General features: G+C 56.5%; 1 protein-coding gene and 1 long non-coding RNA gene across 2 annotated transcripts; one reads left to right on the plus strand and one right to left on the minus strand.

Annotated features, from left to right (window-relative positions):
• The first annotated feature begins 943 nt into the window (after positions 1-943).
• On the plus strand, positions 944-17,867 carry SELENOO (selenoprotein O). The gene is made up of 9 exons (XM_034949186.3): positions 944-1,545; positions 6,418-6,621; positions 8,862-9,042; positions 10,505-10,635; positions 10,955-11,235; positions 15,989-16,139; positions 16,965-17,150; positions 17,246-17,402; positions 17,478-17,867. Exons 1-9 carry the CDS (start codon positions 992-994, stop codon positions 17,640-17,642), a joined length of 2,010 nt encoding a protein of 669 aa, XP_034805077.3. The 5' UTR covers positions 944-991; the 3' UTR covers positions 17,643-17,867.
• LOC134730101 (uncharacterized) lies at positions 3,805-9,958 on the minus strand. The gene is made up of 2 exons (XR_010111759.1): positions 9,538-9,958; positions 3,805-9,095 (listed from the first exon to the last, which is right to left on the minus strand). It is a non-coding gene; the product is annotated as an uncharacterized LOC134730101 (long non-coding RNA).
• Positions 17,868-17,902: the final 35 nt, after the last annotated feature.

Here is a 17,902-nt window from a genome sequence, read left to right on the forward strand (position 1 = left end):
CACGGGAACCTCACCACATTATCCCTCATCCAGTCACCTGCCCAACGCACGCAGAGGGTCCTGAGGGCTTCACCCGCAGCCCCAAAGGGGCAGAGCTGGGGTCACGCAGAGTCTCAGAAGCCCACGCTGTGGCCCCAGGAGAAGGTTCTGGATGTAGCTCCTGTATGTGAAGGGTGGGCTCGCGCCGCTGCCGGAATAAAGGGAAACCACAGGCAGGAGGGAGGCGCGTCCAGGATCCGCGGCCACCGGCCTCTCAGTCCTCTGGGGCCGGGGCCGGAGATGGAAAGCGGGGGCACCACAGACTCATCTGAACCCCCGCGTTCATTCGGACACACAGACCCCAAATTCCTCCCCCAGGGGTCGGGTCCCTCAAGCCAGCCGAAGACCCCGGTGCCCGCCCAGCCCTCCGGGAGGGTCTGCGCCTGCGGCCTCGCGGGGCCTCTCCGAGCCCGGGCGCTGTTCCATGGGCGGGGCACAGGTCCAAGGCCCCTTCCCTCCTAGACGGCAGGCGAGGGGCCCGAGAGGCCGGAGGCCAGGGGACAAGGTCCCCGAGAGGCGGCGCGAGGCTCCGGCGGCCCAGAACCGCGGCGGGGTCCGGGTGGGGTCCCGGCCGCCCGTGGGGCGCGGGGCTAAGCCCCGGCCCGACCCGAACGGACGCGGGCCTTGGTCCCCGCTGCCGGCGCCGGGGCAGCCGAGGAAATCCGGGGCTGCCCGAGCGGGGTCGTCGCTGGCGGTCTCGGAGGCGTTCCCACCTGTCACCCCGTTCGCAGCAGCGCGCGCCCCGTGACGCCGACAGCCACCCCGGACGCCTCCGACCCTCCGGCCGGGAGATGCGGATAGACGGACGAGGCAGCCAATTAGAGCCCGGCCAGACACCGCGACCCCTCCCTCCCCCCGCCCCACTCTCGCCCACTGGCGATTGGGTTGCGGGACGCGCGGGGCGGGGCTTCCGGGAGGGGCAGGCTGGCTTCCGGCGGGAGCGGCGCCGCGGATGGCCGCACACAGGGCAGCGCTCGGGGCTTCGCTCGCGGCTGCCCGACTCTTGCCCCTCAGACGCTGTTCCCCGTCGCCGGCGCCCCGCTCTACGTTGTCGGGCGCCGCCATGGAGCCCGCGCCTCGCTGGCTGGCGGGGCTACGCTTCGACAACCGCGCCCTGCGCGCGCTGCCCGTGGAGACGCCGCCGCCCGGTCCCGAGGGCGCCCCGTCCGCGCCGCGGCCCGTGCCCGGGGCCTGCTTCACCCGCGTGCAGCCCACCCCGCTGCGGCAGCCGCGCCTCGTGGCGCTGTCAGAGCCCGCGCTGGCGCTGCTGGGCCTGGGCGCGCCGCCCGCGCGCGAGGCCGAGGCCGAGGCCGCGCTGTTCTTCAGCGGCAACGCGCTCCTGCCGGGCGCCGAGCCCGCCGCGCACTGCTACTGCGGCCACCAGTTCGGCCAGTTCGCCGGGCAGCTGGGCGACGGCGCTGCCATGTACCTGGGCGAGGTGTGCACGGCGACCGGCGAGCGCTGGGAGCTGCAGCTCAAGGGCGCCGGGCCCACGCCCTTCTCCAGGTGGGCCGGGGCGGGCGAGGGGCGCGGGTGGGTCCTCCCCGCCGGGGCGCCCCTTCCCTCCGCCCGGCGCGGTGTTGGGGGCGTCCGGCGGCTACTGCCAAGTGGGGCCTCCCCTGCACCCGCGGGAGCGCGGTGATGGCAGCCGCCCGCGCCCTGTGCTTATCAACCCGCCGAGGACCTTGGAGTCAGCTCCACCAGGGACGCCGCTCGTGTTTACCGACGTTCGCTGGGGCTCCAAACCCAGGGGCGGGAGCCGGGATGAGAGGTTAGGCTAACCCTAACCCTAACCCCGCAGGTCCCCAGCCTTCCTCCGATCGCTCGTGGGGCGGGCCGCTTCGTCCAGCAGCCTCGCTCTGCGACTGACTTCACGGAGGCCTGGCCCTGACTTCCCTGCGGGCAGCCCTTTTTAACCCCGAAGTGAGGTGGGCATCGTTTAGATTTCTGTGGGGGGGCACATAGGTGTTCTAATAAGGCAGGATCTGGGTCCAGATGCCGCCAGGCCCACCGGGGAGCCGTGCACGCGCCACCTGCCTCCTGTGTATAGACAGCGCTTGGGTCTGTTCTGCTCTTTTCTACTAAACAATGTACTTACTCCATATTCTTTACTGCTTTTGTGAATGACTAGGAAAACAATACCCACAAGTGTACATTTTATGTTCAGAGAAATGCTAAACCCGCATCTCATCCGGCCCCTCCCTGTGCTCTCATCACCTCCCCCTCCAGCACCTGAAATGCCCCTCGGTCCCTCAGCATCCCTTCCCCGGGGCTCCATCTCCCAAGCAAGCTCTTCAGACTGAGGGTCTTCCTCACTCCCCCGTCTCCAAATCCGTTCTGTTCTGTGTCTGAGGGCAACCTGGCTCTCCCTCCCCACCCCCGGCGACCTGCTTAGAGTTGACAGCACCGGCCGCCCACGGGAGCATTTCTGACCCTTGGAACGTGGTGGAAATGCTGCTCAGCCTGGGGCCTGCTTGTCCTGTGAGCATTTTTTTTTTTTAATTTTTGTTTTTCTTTTTGGCGATCATCTTAAACTTTATGTTTTCATTTTTGGTGATATTTTAAAGTTAAAAAGACAATTTTTTTATGAGAGTAATCTGTCGCTGGAAGACACTTTTTATGTTTGAAGACTTGAGTATTAACTCACTGCTTTCAGACCTGAGATCTGCTAGAATATATTTTCTCCTAAAAATTAAGGAGTCCTTTGACCTTTACTCAGGCCCTGCCTGTCATCCCCACACGTGTCCTGGGGTCCCTGGCCTCACCCGTTCTCCGAGATTGAGGCTAACGTCTGAAGTGGCTGTGAGAAGGAAGAGACTTGAACAGTGAAAACTGAAAAACATAAAGAAAATAAAGAAAACATAAGTAAATGGAAACATCCCTTGTTCGTGGGTTGGATAACTTAATATTAGAAAGACAACGGTACTCTTTGAAGAGATTCAGTATAGTCCTTATCAAAATACCAATGACAGTTTTTGCAAAAATAGAAAAACCCATTCTAAAATTCACATGGGGTCAGGTGCAGTGGCTCACTCCTGTAATCCCAGCTCTTTGGGAGGCCAAGGCAGGAGGATTGCTTAAGGCCAGGAGTTGGAGACCAGCCTGGGAAACAGCAAGACCCTGTCTCTTCAAAAAAATATATTTTTTATTAGCTGGGCATGGTGGCGTGTGCTTCTAATTGCAGCTACTCAGGAGACTGAGGTGGAAGAATCACTTGAGCCCAGGATTCAAGGCTGCAGTGAGTTGTGATTATCCCATTGCACTCCAGCCTGGATGACAGAGTGAGACCCTGTCTCAAAAAGTAATACAATTCATACGGAATCTCAAGGGACCCTGAATGGACAAAACAATCTTGAAGAAAGTTGGAGGACTCATGCGTCCTGATTTCAAAACTTACTACAAAGCCGCAGTCAGCAAAACAGTATGGCATTGGCATAAGGATAGACATAGACCAGTGGGATGGAATAAAGAGTCTAGAAATAAACCTTCACATATATGGTCAGCAAATTTTCAACAAGTGTGCTGAGACCATTCGATGGAGAAAGACTTTTCAACAAATGGTGCTGGGAAAACTGGATCCTCATGCAAAAGAATGAAGCTGGGTCCTTACCTACACCATGAACGAAGTTAAGAGTGGACCAAAGACCTAAACATAAGAGCTAAAACTCCTAGAGAAAATAGGGAAAATGCCTCATGACATTGGATTTGGCAGCGTTCTTGGCTATGACACAAAAGGCACAGGCAACTAAAGAAACAGGCAAACAGGACTTCATGAACACTTTAAAAATTAGGCATAAAAATACAGTATTAACAGTAAAAATGCAGCCCACAGAATGGGAGGAAACATTTGCAATTCATATATCTGATAAGTAATTAATATCCAGAATATACAGAGAACTCTCAAAACAACAACAGGAAAAAAAAATTCAAAAATGGACAAGTATTTGAATAGACATTTCTTCAAAGATGTGGCCAATAAGCACGTGAAGAGTTTATAACATGAGAAGACGCTCAACGTCATCAATCATTAGGGAAATGCAAACCAAAACTGCAGTGGGACAGCACCTCATACCCATTAGGATGGCAGTTATTTAAAAAAAGGTTGACCTGGGCGTGGTGGTGGGTGCCTGTAATCCCAGCTACTCAGGAGGCTGAGGCAGAATTGCTTGAACCCGGGAGGCGGAGCTTGCAGTAAGCCAAGATCACACCACTGCACTTCAGCCTGGGCGACAGGGCAAGACTCTGTCTCGGAAAAATAAAAGGTTGGTCGGGCACAGTGGCTCACGCCTGTAATCCCAGCACTTTGGGAGGCTGAGGTGGGCGGATCATTTGAGGTCAGGAGTTTGAGACCAGCCTGGCCAACATGGTGAAACCCCAGCTCTACAAAAAATACAAAAATTAGCCGGGCATGGTGGAGCGTGCCTGTGATCCCAGCTACCTGGGAGGCTGAGGCAGGAGAATCACTTGAACCCAGGAGGCGGAGGTTGCAGTGAGCCGAGATCACGCCACTGTCCCTGGGTGACAGAGTGAGACCCTGTCTCAAAAAAAAAAAAAAATCGTAAGTTAAAAAGTGTTGCGGCTGTGGAGAAATCGGAACCCTTCTGCACTGTTGGTGGGAATGTAAAATGATAGAGTTGCAGTGGAAAACAGTGTGGAAGTTCCTCAAATAATTAAATCACCACATGATTCAGCAGTTCTGCTTCTGGGTATATCCCCAAGAGCAGGATCTCAAGATTTGTATACCGATATTCATAGCCAAAAGGCAGAACAAGTGTCTATCAGCAGGTGAATGGATTAAATGTGATGTGTACATACAGTGGAATATTATTCATCCTTAAGAAAGAAGATGCTGATATGCTACAACACGGATGAACCTGGAGGACGTGGTGCAGTGAAATAAGCTGGTTACAGAGAGACAAATCCTGGGTGATCCCACTTACATGAGGTACCTAGAGAGCCACATTCATAGAGACAAAGTAGAATGGTGGGTGCCAGGGGCTGGAGGGAGTAGAGGCATCGGGAGCCAGTGTTCGATGGGGACAAAGTTTCAGTTTCTGGGTCCCAGGGGCTGGAGGGAGTAGAGGAATCGGGAGCCAGTGTTCGATGGGGACACAGTTTCAGTTTCTGGGTCCCAGGGGCTGGAGGGAGTAGAATCGGGAGCCAGGGTTCGATGGGGACAAAGTTTCAGTTTCTGGGTCCCAGGGGCTGGAGGGAGTAGAGGAATCGGAAGCCAGTGTTCGATGGGGACAAAGTTTCAATTTCACAAGACAGATTTCTGGACATGGATGGGGGTGATGGTTGTGCAACATTATGAACGTATTTAATAGCACTGATCTGTACACTTATAAATGGCTAAGATGGGCCGGGCGCAGTGGCTCATGCCTGTAATCCTAGCACTTTTGGGAGGCCAAGGTGAGAGGATCGCTTGAGCCCAGGAGTTCAAGACTAGCGTGGGCAACATAATGAAACCCCGTCTTTACAAAAAGTAAGACAAGAATTAGCAGAGCTTGGCGGCATTGCCTGTAGTCCCATCTACTTGGCAGGCTGAGGCGAGAGGGTGGTGCTGCAGTGAGCCAGGTTTGTGCCACTGCACTCCAGGCCAAGTGACAGAGTGAGACCCTGTCTTTAAAAAACAAAAAAAGTGGCTTAAGATGGTAAATTTATTTTATGTGTATTTTACCACAGTGAAAATAATTGCAGAAAAAGGGGGCAGTCATCTGGCCCTCAGATCTCACATCCCCTTCCCCATGCCTGTCCGATTCCCTGGCCTCGGCAGTTCTGCAGGACATGAGACCGAGGCCGGGGACCCGAAGACCTGTGGGGAAGGGAATGCGAGACCTGGGGGTCAGAAGTGGCCGAGTGGCCTGAGGCCGGCGCTGTCGGAGCCTCGGGCGGGTTTTGCGGGGCGGGCAGCTGGCTTCTCTGCCCTGCCTCCTCCCACTGTGGGTGTGGGGGCTCCGACAGGCACAGAGGAGCTCGTTCCTCGGCTGGCCCGTACCTGGGCACCCATCCTGGTGCAAAGGCTGTTGTGTCCTATGGGGCAGGGCTGCCCCAGGCCCTTTGTCCCCACTGTGCAGTCACACAGTCCTGGCTTCTGCTGCGGAACCCTCGTCCTGGGCAGGAAGACAGGCTGCTGCGTGTGTTCAGGCCCATTTTTACCAGAGGCTGTGCCGACGACCTGCTGGGCTGTGAGGTTGCTGGAACTGGGCGGTGTTGGAGGCTCACAAGGCACCTGATGTCACCTGGGACGGGCGGTTTTCAGGGACGTGCAAGCTGCTCACGTTACACGCGTTCCCTCCTTTCCGTGTGCTGCCCGGAATCCTGGTGTTGGGTGACCTCCTGACCGGCCCACGTAGTGAACTCTGTGTTTGGTTTCAGACAGGCCGACGGTCGCAAGGTCCTACGGTCAAGCATCCGGGAGTTTCTATGCAGCGAAGCCATGTTCCACCTGGGAGTCCCCACCACACGGGCCGGCGCCTGCGTCACGTCCGAGTCCACGGTGGTGCGCGACGTGTTCTATGATGGTAATCCCAAATATGAACAATGCACGGTTGTGTTGCGTGTAGCTTCCACTTTCATAAGGTAATGCCGGGGACCTTTCGGCCCGTCTACACGCACTTGCTTATAGAGTCCTAGGAGATTTGGGCCTGTGCTGCTAGGATTCTGGTAGAAACAAACCCAGATGACCGCCTTGGCCTCTTCTGAAAGTCCAGCCTGTCCCTGGCAGCCTCAGAAGCTGCCTGTCCGCGAAGTAGCTGCGTCACGCCCACTGGGAGGGATCTGAGTGCAAAGGCATTTGGTGCTCAGTTAGGACACTTGTGCTGAGCCCTCCCACGTGCCCGGCCAGGCCCTCGTTGCAGCCAGAGATGGCCCTGCAGGAGCTGGTGTGTCTCAAAGCACCAGCAGGGGGCTCCAGGGCCACGGGCACCAGAGAAGGGTCCCTGCCTGGTGCTTCTGGGGAGGAGGGGGTCCCTGAGCCTGAGGCTGGGGACAGTGTCCAGAGCTGTTTGCTGGAGTTTATGACAAGGAACTACTTAGACTTGACTGAGGAAATGGCCACTGAAGAAGCAGGAGCCGCAAGCTGTGCGCGGTGTCCTGCTCAGGCTTTCTGATATGATGGTCCAGTTGCTCGTTGGTCTGGAGTCCTGGGCTGGCTCCTGTCTGACGTGAGCCATCAGTTATCAGTTCTCTTTTCTTTTTTTTTTTGAGACAGAGTATCGCTCTGTCACCCAGGCTGGAGTGCAGTGGCGTGATCTTGGCTCACTGCAACCTCCGCCTCCTGGGTTCAAGCGATTCTCCTACCTCAGTCCCCCCAAATAGCTGGGGTTACAGACGTGCGCCACCACGTCCAGCTAATTTTTATATTTTTAGTACAGACAGGGTTTCTCCATGTTGGCCAGGCTGGTCTCGAACTCCGACCTCTGGTGATTCACCCATCTTGGCCTCCCAAAGTGCTGGAATTATAGGCCTGAGCCACCGCGCCCGGCCCCCAGCCATCAGTTTTTGATGTCACCTTGCCACCTGGCATCTAGCACTTCCTCCTGAACACCTGAATGTAGTTGTCTGTTGGTCTTGCAGCCCCATCCTGCCCGGGACACCAGCCGCCCACCCCTGAGGCTGCCTGTGGGCCTCTGGCTTTTCCTGTCCTGCAGGGGGATGGGAAAGATCTGGGGCCACGACTTCCTCTGAGGCCCCGCCCAGCGGCAATGCTGGCATTGTTGTGAAGTCCACCCTGTGTGGCACACAGCATCCCTGCCCTGGGCCCGCTGGTTGCCAGTAGTAACCCCAGTTGTGACAACGAAAAATGTGTCCAGACCTTGCCTGATGTCCCCTGGGGGACAGTCACCCTGGGGGATGGCTGCTGGTGAGCGCTCACAGATGTGTGTCCATAGCAGCTGACTCTCCTTTGCATCTCCTCCCCGAGGACGCAGTGGCAGGCAGGCCACGCCCCTCCATGTGTAAGACCTGCCGAAAACACTCCTCGTGGGGTTGGGGTGGGAGTGCAGGGGCCTTGGTGGTTTCTAGAGCCATGGGCCTCCCCCTCACGTGCCCCAGACTGTGCAGACAGGGCCTGGTCAGTGGCTGGATGTTGACCAAACGTGGAATATGTCTGTGTGTCAGGTAAAGCTGTGGTGCATTCTGGTTGGTTGTTTGCTTTTGTTTTAATCAAGGTTCTCTTTCTGCTGTAGGGCTGCATGATTTAGCAGCCACAACAGGCCAGGCGCGGTGGCTCACGCCTGTAATCCCAGCACTTTGGGAGGCCGAGGCGGGTGGATCACGAGGTCAGGAGTTTGAGACCAGCCTGACCAACATGGTGAAACCCTGTCTCTACTAAAAATACAAAAATTAGCCGGGCGTGGTGGCGTGTGCCTGTAATCCCAGCTACTCGGGAGGCTGAGGCAGTAGAATCACTTGAACCCAGAAGTTCGAGGTTGTGGTGAGGCGAGATCGCGCCACTGCACTCCAGCCTGGACAACAAGAGTGAGACTCCGTCTCAAAAAAAAAAAAAAATAGCCACAACAACGTCTTTTCCTTTTTCTTATTTTCACAAGGGGCTGGGGTCAGGTTTGGCCTGTTGATGCCTCGGGTCTTCCCTCCAGGTTTGGATCCTTTGTATTTTCACAAGGGGCTGGGGTCAGGTTTGGCCTGTTGACGCCTCGGGTCTTCCCTCCAGGTTTGGATCCTTTGTATTTTCACAAGGGGCTGGGGTCAGGTTTGGCCTGTTGACGCCTCGGGTCTTCCCTCCAGGTTTGGATCCTTTGTATTTTCACAAGGGGCTGGGGTCAGGTTTGGCCTGTTGACGCCTCGGGTCTTCCCTCCAGGTTTGGATCCTTTGAGATTTTTAAGTCTGCAGATGAGCACACAGGGCGTGCAGGCCCCAGCGTGGGGAGGAACGACATTAGAGTGCAGCTGCTCGACTATGTCATCAGCTCCTTTTACCCCGAGATCCAGGCTGCTCATGCCAGCGACAGCGTGCAGAGAAATGCCGCCTTCTTCCGGGAGGTCAGTGGGCCGCACGCCACCCCTCCCTGCGGGTGGGTGCTGGGTGTCCCCACCTGTGTTGAAGACACCCTCATTTTGGCCGGGGGACAAAGGCTTTTACCCAGCCTCCCCGCCCTTCTCTGAGCTCCCGCTCCTGTCCGCAAACCCCATCATGTGTGCTCGGGCCCTGGGACAAACCTGAAACTCCCCTGGGCTCCGTGGTGTTGGGGGCCCTGGGCGTGCTCTCCTACTGGTATCCCTGCAGGGCCAGCTTGGGGCGGGGGTGCGGGGTGGGAGCTGGCTTGGGCGGAAGCACCATGGGCTGGGCACCTCCCACGTGGGTCGATACGTCTTGATGCCCAGGGCAGCCAGCCGGGTCCTGACTGGGGAGATGCTGAGTGCCCACCTGGGGTCTGGGTCCCCGCCCCATGGACACCACAGACGTCCCACATGGCTTGATGGCATCGTCCTTGTCACAGGGCATTCAGCACACGGTGGGGGAACCCGGCACCTCACCTGACTGGGCTGGGGGCCTGCAGCATCAGGGGGGTCAGGCCAAGTAGGGGTTCCGGGGGACCGGGCACAGCATCTTTGAGAAGTCTCAGGCCACCCCTGGAGCAGCTGCAGCCAGGGCTGCGTGGGGACCCGCTTTGCCACGTGGCTGGGGGCTGTTGGGCTGCCGTCAGCAGAAGCTGGCGCCAGGCAGGTGCTCCTAGGGCTGTGTCCTGCCCCAGCTCCATCCCTGCAGTCCACCCCAGCCATGTTCCATGTGGGTGGGTGATGGGGCTGCAGAAGGCCGGGAGGAGCCGCTGGGGCAGCCTGGTGCTCCGGCATAGACGTGCGTGGGTGGTCAAGGCAGGTCACTCTGCCCCTCTGAGCCTCAGTCTTCTGCCGGTGACGCAGGGAGGACGGCACTGACTGCCTCCCAGGAGTGTCGGTGGCCTTGAAGGAGAGAGGTGGTGTCAGGCCTGTGTTCAGCAGGGCTGGTGGGGCCCTCAGTGCACCCTGCACCTTGGGGGCTCCTGGCCCCCCTGTTGATTGGCCCCTATTCTCAAGGTTACCGGTGCTGGGCTGGGTGGGGACTGCTGTCTGGTTGGGGGGGGCCAGGCCAGCAGGGCGGTGGTGGCACCAGGATGGACAGTGGCCTGGCCCTGGGGCAGGTGTGGCCCCTCAGTGAACTGACCCTTCTCTGCTTCTTTGGGGTCTCTACTGGGCCTGAGTCTGGGGTTCCCTGATTTTTCTAGTTTGGGTAAAAGCCAAATTTTGTGAGCATATTAAAGAGTGGATGCTGTGAGTGCAACGCACTCTTCATCGCCACCTTGTGGTTGAGGCGGTGACAGGACATCAGGAAGATCGCCCAGAAACTGCAGAGTGAGAGCCACTCAGCGAAGCACAGCCGGTTTCAGGGAGGGGAAGGATGGACACGAGTGGGGAGGTCTGGGCAGGACCCTGAGGAGGGAGCAAGCACACTGTCCCGCCCCAGGTGACGCGGCGCACGGCGCGGATGGTGGCCGAGTGGCAGTGTGTGGGCTTCTGCCACGGCGTGCTCAACACCGACAACATGAGCATCCTGGGGCTCACCATCGACTACGGGCCCTTTGGCTTCCTGGACAGGTAAGTGGCCCTGGGGCCCAGCAAAGTGCAGGCCCCAGGGCTGGGGGGTGCGGGCTACCTGAAACCTGCTGCCCCCAGGCACTGGCCCATGATGCTTGAGGGGGAGCCGAGGGGGCTGGAGGCTGATGTAGGAAGTAGAGAGTCCAGGGCAATCCCGGAGGCCTTGGCCAGGGGCTGGTGAGACAGGACCCCTGTGGGACAGGGCCAGAGAGCCACGGCCACTTGGGACCCTCCCCTGGGCCTCCCCTCCAGGGTGGCTGCACCATCTCCCGGGAACTTCCTCTCAGGCAGGGCGTGGCTCTCTTGCCCCGTGTGGCAGGTACGACCCCGACCACGTGTGCAATGCCTCCGACAACACCGGCCGCTACGCGTACAGCAAGCAGCCCGAGGTGTGCAGGTGGAACCTGCGGAAGCTGGCCGAGGCCCTGCAGCCGGAACTGCCCCTGGAGCTGGGGGAGGCCATCCTGGCCGAGGAGTTTGACGCCGAGTTCCAAAGGCACTACCTGCAGAAGATGCGCAGGAAGCTGGGCCTCGTGCAGGTGGAGCTGGAGGAAGACGGGGCGCTGGTGTCCAAGCTCCTGGAGACCATGCACCTGACCGGTGAGTGACCCAGCCGTGCCCACAGCAAGGCGCCTCCCGTGCTGTTGTGCTTAGAGATGGTTTACCTTCCGGCTTCCAGGTTCCAAGTGCACAGTCACTCCCTGGGCCCGCCCCAGCCCTGGCACCCCCATTCTACTCTCTGTCTTTATGAATTTGGTGAATCTAGGACCTGCTGCGAGTGGAGTCATACGGTGCTTGTTCTGTGGTGACTGCTTATTTCACTTAGCATAAGGTCCTCAATGTTCACCCAGGTCCGTATCAGGATTTTATTCCATTTGAAGGCTGAGAAGCATCCCGTTGTGTGGACAGGCCGCAGTTTGCTTATCCACGACATACTGGCGTACGTGTTCCTCTTCTGGCTGTTGCGTACGGTGCACTGTGTGTTGTGTGCCGTGCTGCCATGAAAGCGAATGCAGAGATCTCTGACTCCCTGCTTTCAGTTCCGTGGGGTGTACAGGTGGTAGGATTGCTGGGTCATGTGGGTGACTCACTGGGTTGCACTAGCTAGGACGTGTATGTTGAATAGAAGGAGCTGAGATGGGCATTCTTTTCTTGTTCCTGACCTTTGGGGAAAAGTGTTCAGTGTTTCACCCATTGAGTGTGATGTTAGCTGTGGGCTTTTACCATGCTGAAGTTTTCTTTCAGAATGCTTTTACCATGAAAAGCTATTGCATTTTATCAAATGCTTTTTCCTGCAATGAAGATGGTCATGTGGTTTTATTATTTCATTCATATCTCCTTGTATTCTGGGGATAAATTTTACTTGGTCCTTTTAATATGCTATATGATTATTTTTAATATTTTTTGAGACGGAGTTTCACTCTTGTTGCCCAGGCTGGAGTGCAGTGGCACGATCTTGGCTCACTGCAACCTCCACCTCCTGGGTTCAAGTGATTCTCCTGCCTCAGTCTCTCAAGTAGCTGGGATTACAGGCACCCGCCACCACACCTGGCTAATTTTGTATTTTTAGTAGAGACGGGGTTTCGCCGTGTTGGTCAGGCTGGTCTTGAACTCCCGACCTCAGGTGATCTGCCCACCTCAGCCTCCCAAAGTACTGGGATTATAGGCGTGAGCCACCGCACCCAGCCATATGCTGTATAATTATTTTAATATGCTGAATGTTGCGAGTATTTTGAGGATTTTTGCATCTGTATGCGTAAGGGATACTGGCTTAGAGTTCTGCTTTTTCTTTAGTGTCTGTTTGGCTTTGATGTCAAGGTGGTGCTGGCCTCAGAGTGAGTTAGGAGGTATGCCCACATCTTCCTTTTTTTTTCTTCAAAGTTTGAGAAGGATTGCCATTTGTTCGTAAGAGTATTTGGTAGAATTCACCAGTGAAGCCATCTGGTCCTGGGCTTTTCTTTGTTGGAAAAATTTTGATTACTGATCAGTCTCCTTGCTTGCCTTACATCAATTTAGATTTTCTTTTCTTCTTGAGTCAGTTTTGGTAATTTATGTTTCCAGGAATTTTCTGTGTCAGGTAGTTTGTCCATGTCTTGTAGGTAATTTTGGCATATAATTGTTCGTAGCAGTTTTTTACAATTTCATTGTGGTAGGAACACAACATGGATCTATCCTCTTAAATTGTGGAGGGCACCGCACATCACAGCTGACGCAGGAGCAGTGCTGTACAGCCGAGCCCTGGAGCTTGTTCATATCCGCCACCCATACCCTGTGTGAGCTGGTTACCAGCTCCCCATTCCCCTCCCTGCAGCCCCTGGTAGCAACCACTCCGCTCCGAGTCTGTGAACCTGACTGCTCTAAACCCTTCATGTAAGTGGAGTTACACAGCGTGTGCCTCTGTTTCTTCAGTCTGTTGTCTCCCTCTAATCTTCGTGTAAGTAGAGTTACGCAGCGTGTGCCTGTTTCTTCAGTCTATTGTCTCCCTCTAAGCTTCGTGTAAGTGGAGTTACACAGCGTGTGCCTCTGTTTCTTCAGTCTGTTGTCTCCCTCTAAGCTTCGTGTAAGTGGAGTTACGCAGCATGTGCCTGTTTCTTCAGTCTATTGTCTCCCTCTAATCTTGGCTCTTCTTTCTCCAGTTCCTTAGGCGTGAGGTGAGGTAACTGATTGGAGATCTTCTTCAGTGTAGCCATTTACACTGTGCATGTCTTTCTGGTCACTGCTTTTGCCGTGTCCATCAATTTTGGTATGTTGTGGGTTTTTTTGGTTTTTAGACGGAGTCTTGCTCTGTCGCCCAAGCTGGAGTGCAGTGGCATGATCTTGGCTCACTGCAACCTCCGCCTCCCAGGCTCAAGTGGTTCTCCTTCAGACTCCCAAGTAGCTGGGACTACTGGCATGCTCCACCACACCTAGCTAATTTTTGTACTGTTAGGAGAGATGGGGCTTCACCATGTTGGCCAGGCTGGTCTCCAACACCTGATCGCAAGTGATCTGCCTCAGCCTCCCAAAGTGCTGGGATTCCGGGGATGAGCCGCCGCGCCCAGCCAGTGTGTTGTGTTTTTAAGTGATTTCTAGCTTCATTCCATTGTGACTAGAGATGTCAGCCTTTTGAGGTTTATTACAACTTGTTTTGTGGCTTATCTTGGAGAACTTTCTGTGTGCCCTGGAGAAGACGGTGTGCTCTCTTCTGCTGGGTGGAGGGTTCCGTGTATGTGCCTGTTTGGTCTTGTTGGTTTAGGCTGTTGTTCAGGTCTTCCATTTCTCATTGATCTTCTGTCTGGATGGTTTTTTTGTTTGTTTTTTGAGACGGAGTCTTGCTCTGTCACCCAGGCTGGAGTGCAGTGGCGCGATCTCAGCTCACTGCAAGCTCCACCTCCCAGGTTCACAGCATTTTCCTGCCTCAGCCTCTCGAGTAGCTGGGACTACAGGCGCCCGCCACCACACCCGGCTAATTTTTTGTATTTTTAGTAGAGATGGGGTTTTCACCGTGTTAGCCAGGATGGTCTTGATCGCCTGACCTCGTGATCCGCCTGCCTTGGCCTCCCAAAGTGCTGGGATTACAGGCATGAGCCACTGCTCCCAACCCTAGATGGTCTATCCATTATTAAGTGGTGTGTTTAAGTCTCCAACTCTTACTATAGATAGAACTGTTTGTTGTCTGTCCCTTCCATTCTGCCAACGTTTACATTTTTGGGCTTTCTTATTGGGTGCATGTTTATAATTTTTACATTTTTATTGATGAATTGACTCTTTTATCCATATATAATGCTGTCTCTTGTAACGACTTTTTGTTGAGGGTGGATGTGTCTCACTTTGTTGCCCAGGCTGGAGTGCAGTGGCACAGTTGCGGCTCACTGCAGCCTCCACTTCTTGTGCTCTAGTTATCCTCCTGCCTCAGCCTACCAGGTAGCTGGGATTACAGGGGTGAGCACCTTTCCCGGCCCTTCTGACAATTTTTTATTTAAAATCTTCTCTGGCCGGGCATGGTGGCTCATGCCTGTAATCCCAACACTTTGGGAGGCCGAGGCAGGCAGATCACCTGAGGTCAAGAGTTCGAGACCAGTTTGGCCAACGTGGTGAAACTCCATCTCTACTAAAAATACAAAGATTAGCCAGGCATGGTGGTGGGTGCCTGTAATCTCAGCTACTCAGGAGACTGAGGCAGGAGAGGCGGAGGTTGCAGTGAGCTGAGATCACGCCACTGCACCCCAGCCTAGGCAACAAGAGCAAGACTCCATCTCAAAAGACAAAAATTAGCCAGGCATGGTGGCGGATGCCTGTAATCCCAGCTACTCGGGAGGCTGAGGCAGGAGAATTGCTGGAACCCGGGAGGCCGAGGTTGCAGTGAGCCGAGATTGCGCCACTGCACTCCAGCCCCGGCAACAGAGCAAGACTCCGTCTCAAAAAATAGAAAACTTATCTGCTGTGAGTTTAAGAGTCGCCTCAGCTCTCTTTAGGTTACTCTTTGCCTGGGTTTCTTCATCCTTTCACTTCCAGCCTGTTCGTGTCTTTGAACGTCTTGCAGATCGTGTGGTGACAACATGGAAATCGTCTTTTCACCCACTTTGCCAATCTGCCTTTTGTTGGAGCGATCAGTCCATTCGCTTTCACAGCAGTTACTGAGGGGGAACTTCTGCCATGTTTCTGGTCGCTCACGTTCTCCCATGCTACCTTTGTGTGTAGTCGACTTTTTTGCAGTACGTTGCTTTGACTCCCTTCTCATTTTGTTTTTAGACATTGTCTTAGTTAGGGTCACTGTGGTTTCAGACCGTGTTTTCCAGAGTCAGGGGGAGGATCGCAGTGTCTGTCACAAGTTGGGCCTTTTGCAGGCGGGTTACAGCAGCTTCTCAACACTCGCTAGCTCCCAAAGCAGGCAGTTGTGACTGTGAGGATGTGAGGGCCGGGCAGCAGCCTCTGCCTTCTCAGTATTAGGCCACTTCACAGGTGACTTGGAGGGTGAGCAAATGGCAGCTGCCTGGGCGGTGGATGGGTGGAGGCTGAGGAGTGGGGTGTGGAGGGCTCAGGAGTCCCAGGACCAATGCTGAGTGGGGCTTGTGTGGCACCTGTGCTGGGGGCAGCATTTGGGTCCGTGTGGTTCTCTGTGGCATCCGTGCCAGGTGTGGGTCCGTGTGGCACCTGTGCTGGGGGAGGGTGTGGGTCTGTATGGCACTGTACCAGGTGGAGGGTGTGGGTCAGGGAGCGTGTGGATCCGTGCTGGGGGTGGGGGGGGGTGGAGCATGTGGGTGGGTCCATGCAGCACCTGTGCCAGGAGGGCGGGGGGGGGGGGGTCTGTGTGGCACCAGGACAGGGACCCTGGGCCTTCTGCTTCCAGCTCCCTGAGCAGCCTGTGTTCCAGGTGCCGACTTCACAAACACCTTCTCCTTGCTGAGCTCCTTCCCAGTGGAGCTAGAGTCACCAGGCCTGGCGGAATTCCTGGCCAGGCTGATGGAGCAGTGTGCCTCCCTGGAGGAGCTGAGGCTGGCCTTCCGGCCCCAGATGGATCCCCGGTGGGTACTCAGTTCCTACTTCTTTGGATTTGTTTCCAGAAAAGGAAGCATAATCAGAAACAGAGGCTGGGGGAGAAGCTAGAGACAGAGCTGGCTGGGGCCCAGGTGGCTGCTCTGCTCCTAGGGACAGATGCAGTCAGGGCTTCAGGGCATCTCTGCGATGCTGGGGCCGGTTGGTCACAGAGTAAAGGGTGGCGAGGCTGACACAGGTTTGGGGGCAGACAGTGGTCTCTGCTGTGGGTGGGCTTCAGAGAAAGCCTCTGGGTTTCTAGGGAGAATGGGCTCCCAGAGGTCAAGCTTTCCCACACCATCTTCCAAAGGGAAGGGCTGCCCTGTCTGAAGAGTCCCGCCCACATGCAAGATGAGACGTGGAAAATATTGTTGCTTTTAACTTAAAAAACAAGACCAGTGGGGTTGGCTGGGAGCACCGGCCAGCAGGCCCTGCTGAGCATGAAACCCCCTCCACTGGAGAAGGCGTGGTCCCTGCCCACCTGGACCCTTCTGGAAATGAGGGAAGTGCTAACAGCAGTGCCCATCCCACAAGCATTAAACTCGGGAGGTGGAGAGACTCCAGCAGAAAGCTAGGCAGCAGAGTGGTCCTGCCCCTCGGCCCACAAAGGGCCTTGGCAGAGCATGGGCATGCCTGGTGTGTGCCCACTGGGGTCCATCCCTGCCAGTGGGGTTCCAGGGACCTCGAGGACCGGGCTGCTTGGGCCCTTGGACTCTAGGTGAGCCGTGAGAGCAGCCTGGGGCAGGCGGAGCAGCTGCCTACAGGGCAGGGACACAGTCAGGGGCTACCTCCCGGACACCCTGGCCTCTCCACAGGCAGCTATCCATGATGCTGATGCTGGCGCAGTCAAACCCGCAGCTGTTCGCGCTTATGGGCACCCGGGCAGGCATCGCCAGGGAGCTGGAGCGTGTGGAGCAGCAGTCTCGGCTGGAGCAGCTGAGTGCGGCAGAGCTGCAGAGCAGGAACCAGGGCCACTGGGCTGACTGGCTACAGGCGTACAGGTGAGCCCCGCGTCCATGGTCACCGGGGGACGGCGGGGCGCGTGCTGGAAAAAGTCCAGCCCGGCTGTGACTCCAGAGCCCGGATGTCATTCCAGAGCCCGGCTGGACAAGGACCTGGAAGGCGCTGGGGATGCTGCCGCCTGGCAGGCTGAGCACGTGCGTGTGATGCACGCCAACAACCCGAAGTACGTGCTGAGGAACTACATCGCGCAGAATGCCATCGAGGCTGCCGAGCGCGGGGACTTCTCAGAGGCAAGCACACGCCTGTCCCTGTAGTCCCTGGGAGGGGGTCGGCCCCAGACCCCTCTCACCCTCCTGATCCTCCAGGTGCGGCGGGTGCTGAAACTACTGGAGACCCCTTACCACTGCGAGGCGGGGGCCGCCACAGACGCCGAGGCCACGGAAGCCGACGGGGCGGACGGCAGGCAGCGCTCCTACAGCAGTAAGCCCCCACTCTGGGCAGCAGAACTGTGCGTAACATGATCTTCGTAACGGCCTCGGCGCGCTCCACACCCCTGGAGTCTCCCGAGGCCCCCATGTGCTGCTGAGTGGCCAAGACGATGCCGGGCTGCCCTAGCCCATGCACACCCGTCTTTCCATGATGGCAGAGACATCCAGTCAGGACCTGACCCGTCTCTGTCTGAGGCCGGCTCAGCAGTGCAGCTTGGTCCCTGGGGGCTGGACCCAGGCTCCTAAATAAACCAGCAACTCCCTCGAGTCTGTCTCTGTGGTCATTGTTCCCCCACCCTGCC

The sequence above is a fragment of the Pan paniscus genome, chromosome 23, assembly GCF_029289425.2.
Source record: "Pan paniscus chromosome 23, NHGRI_mPanPan1-v2.0_pri, whole genome shotgun sequence".
NCBI classification, from domain to species: Eukaryota; Metazoa; Chordata; class Mammalia; order Primates; family Hominidae; genus Pan; species Pan paniscus.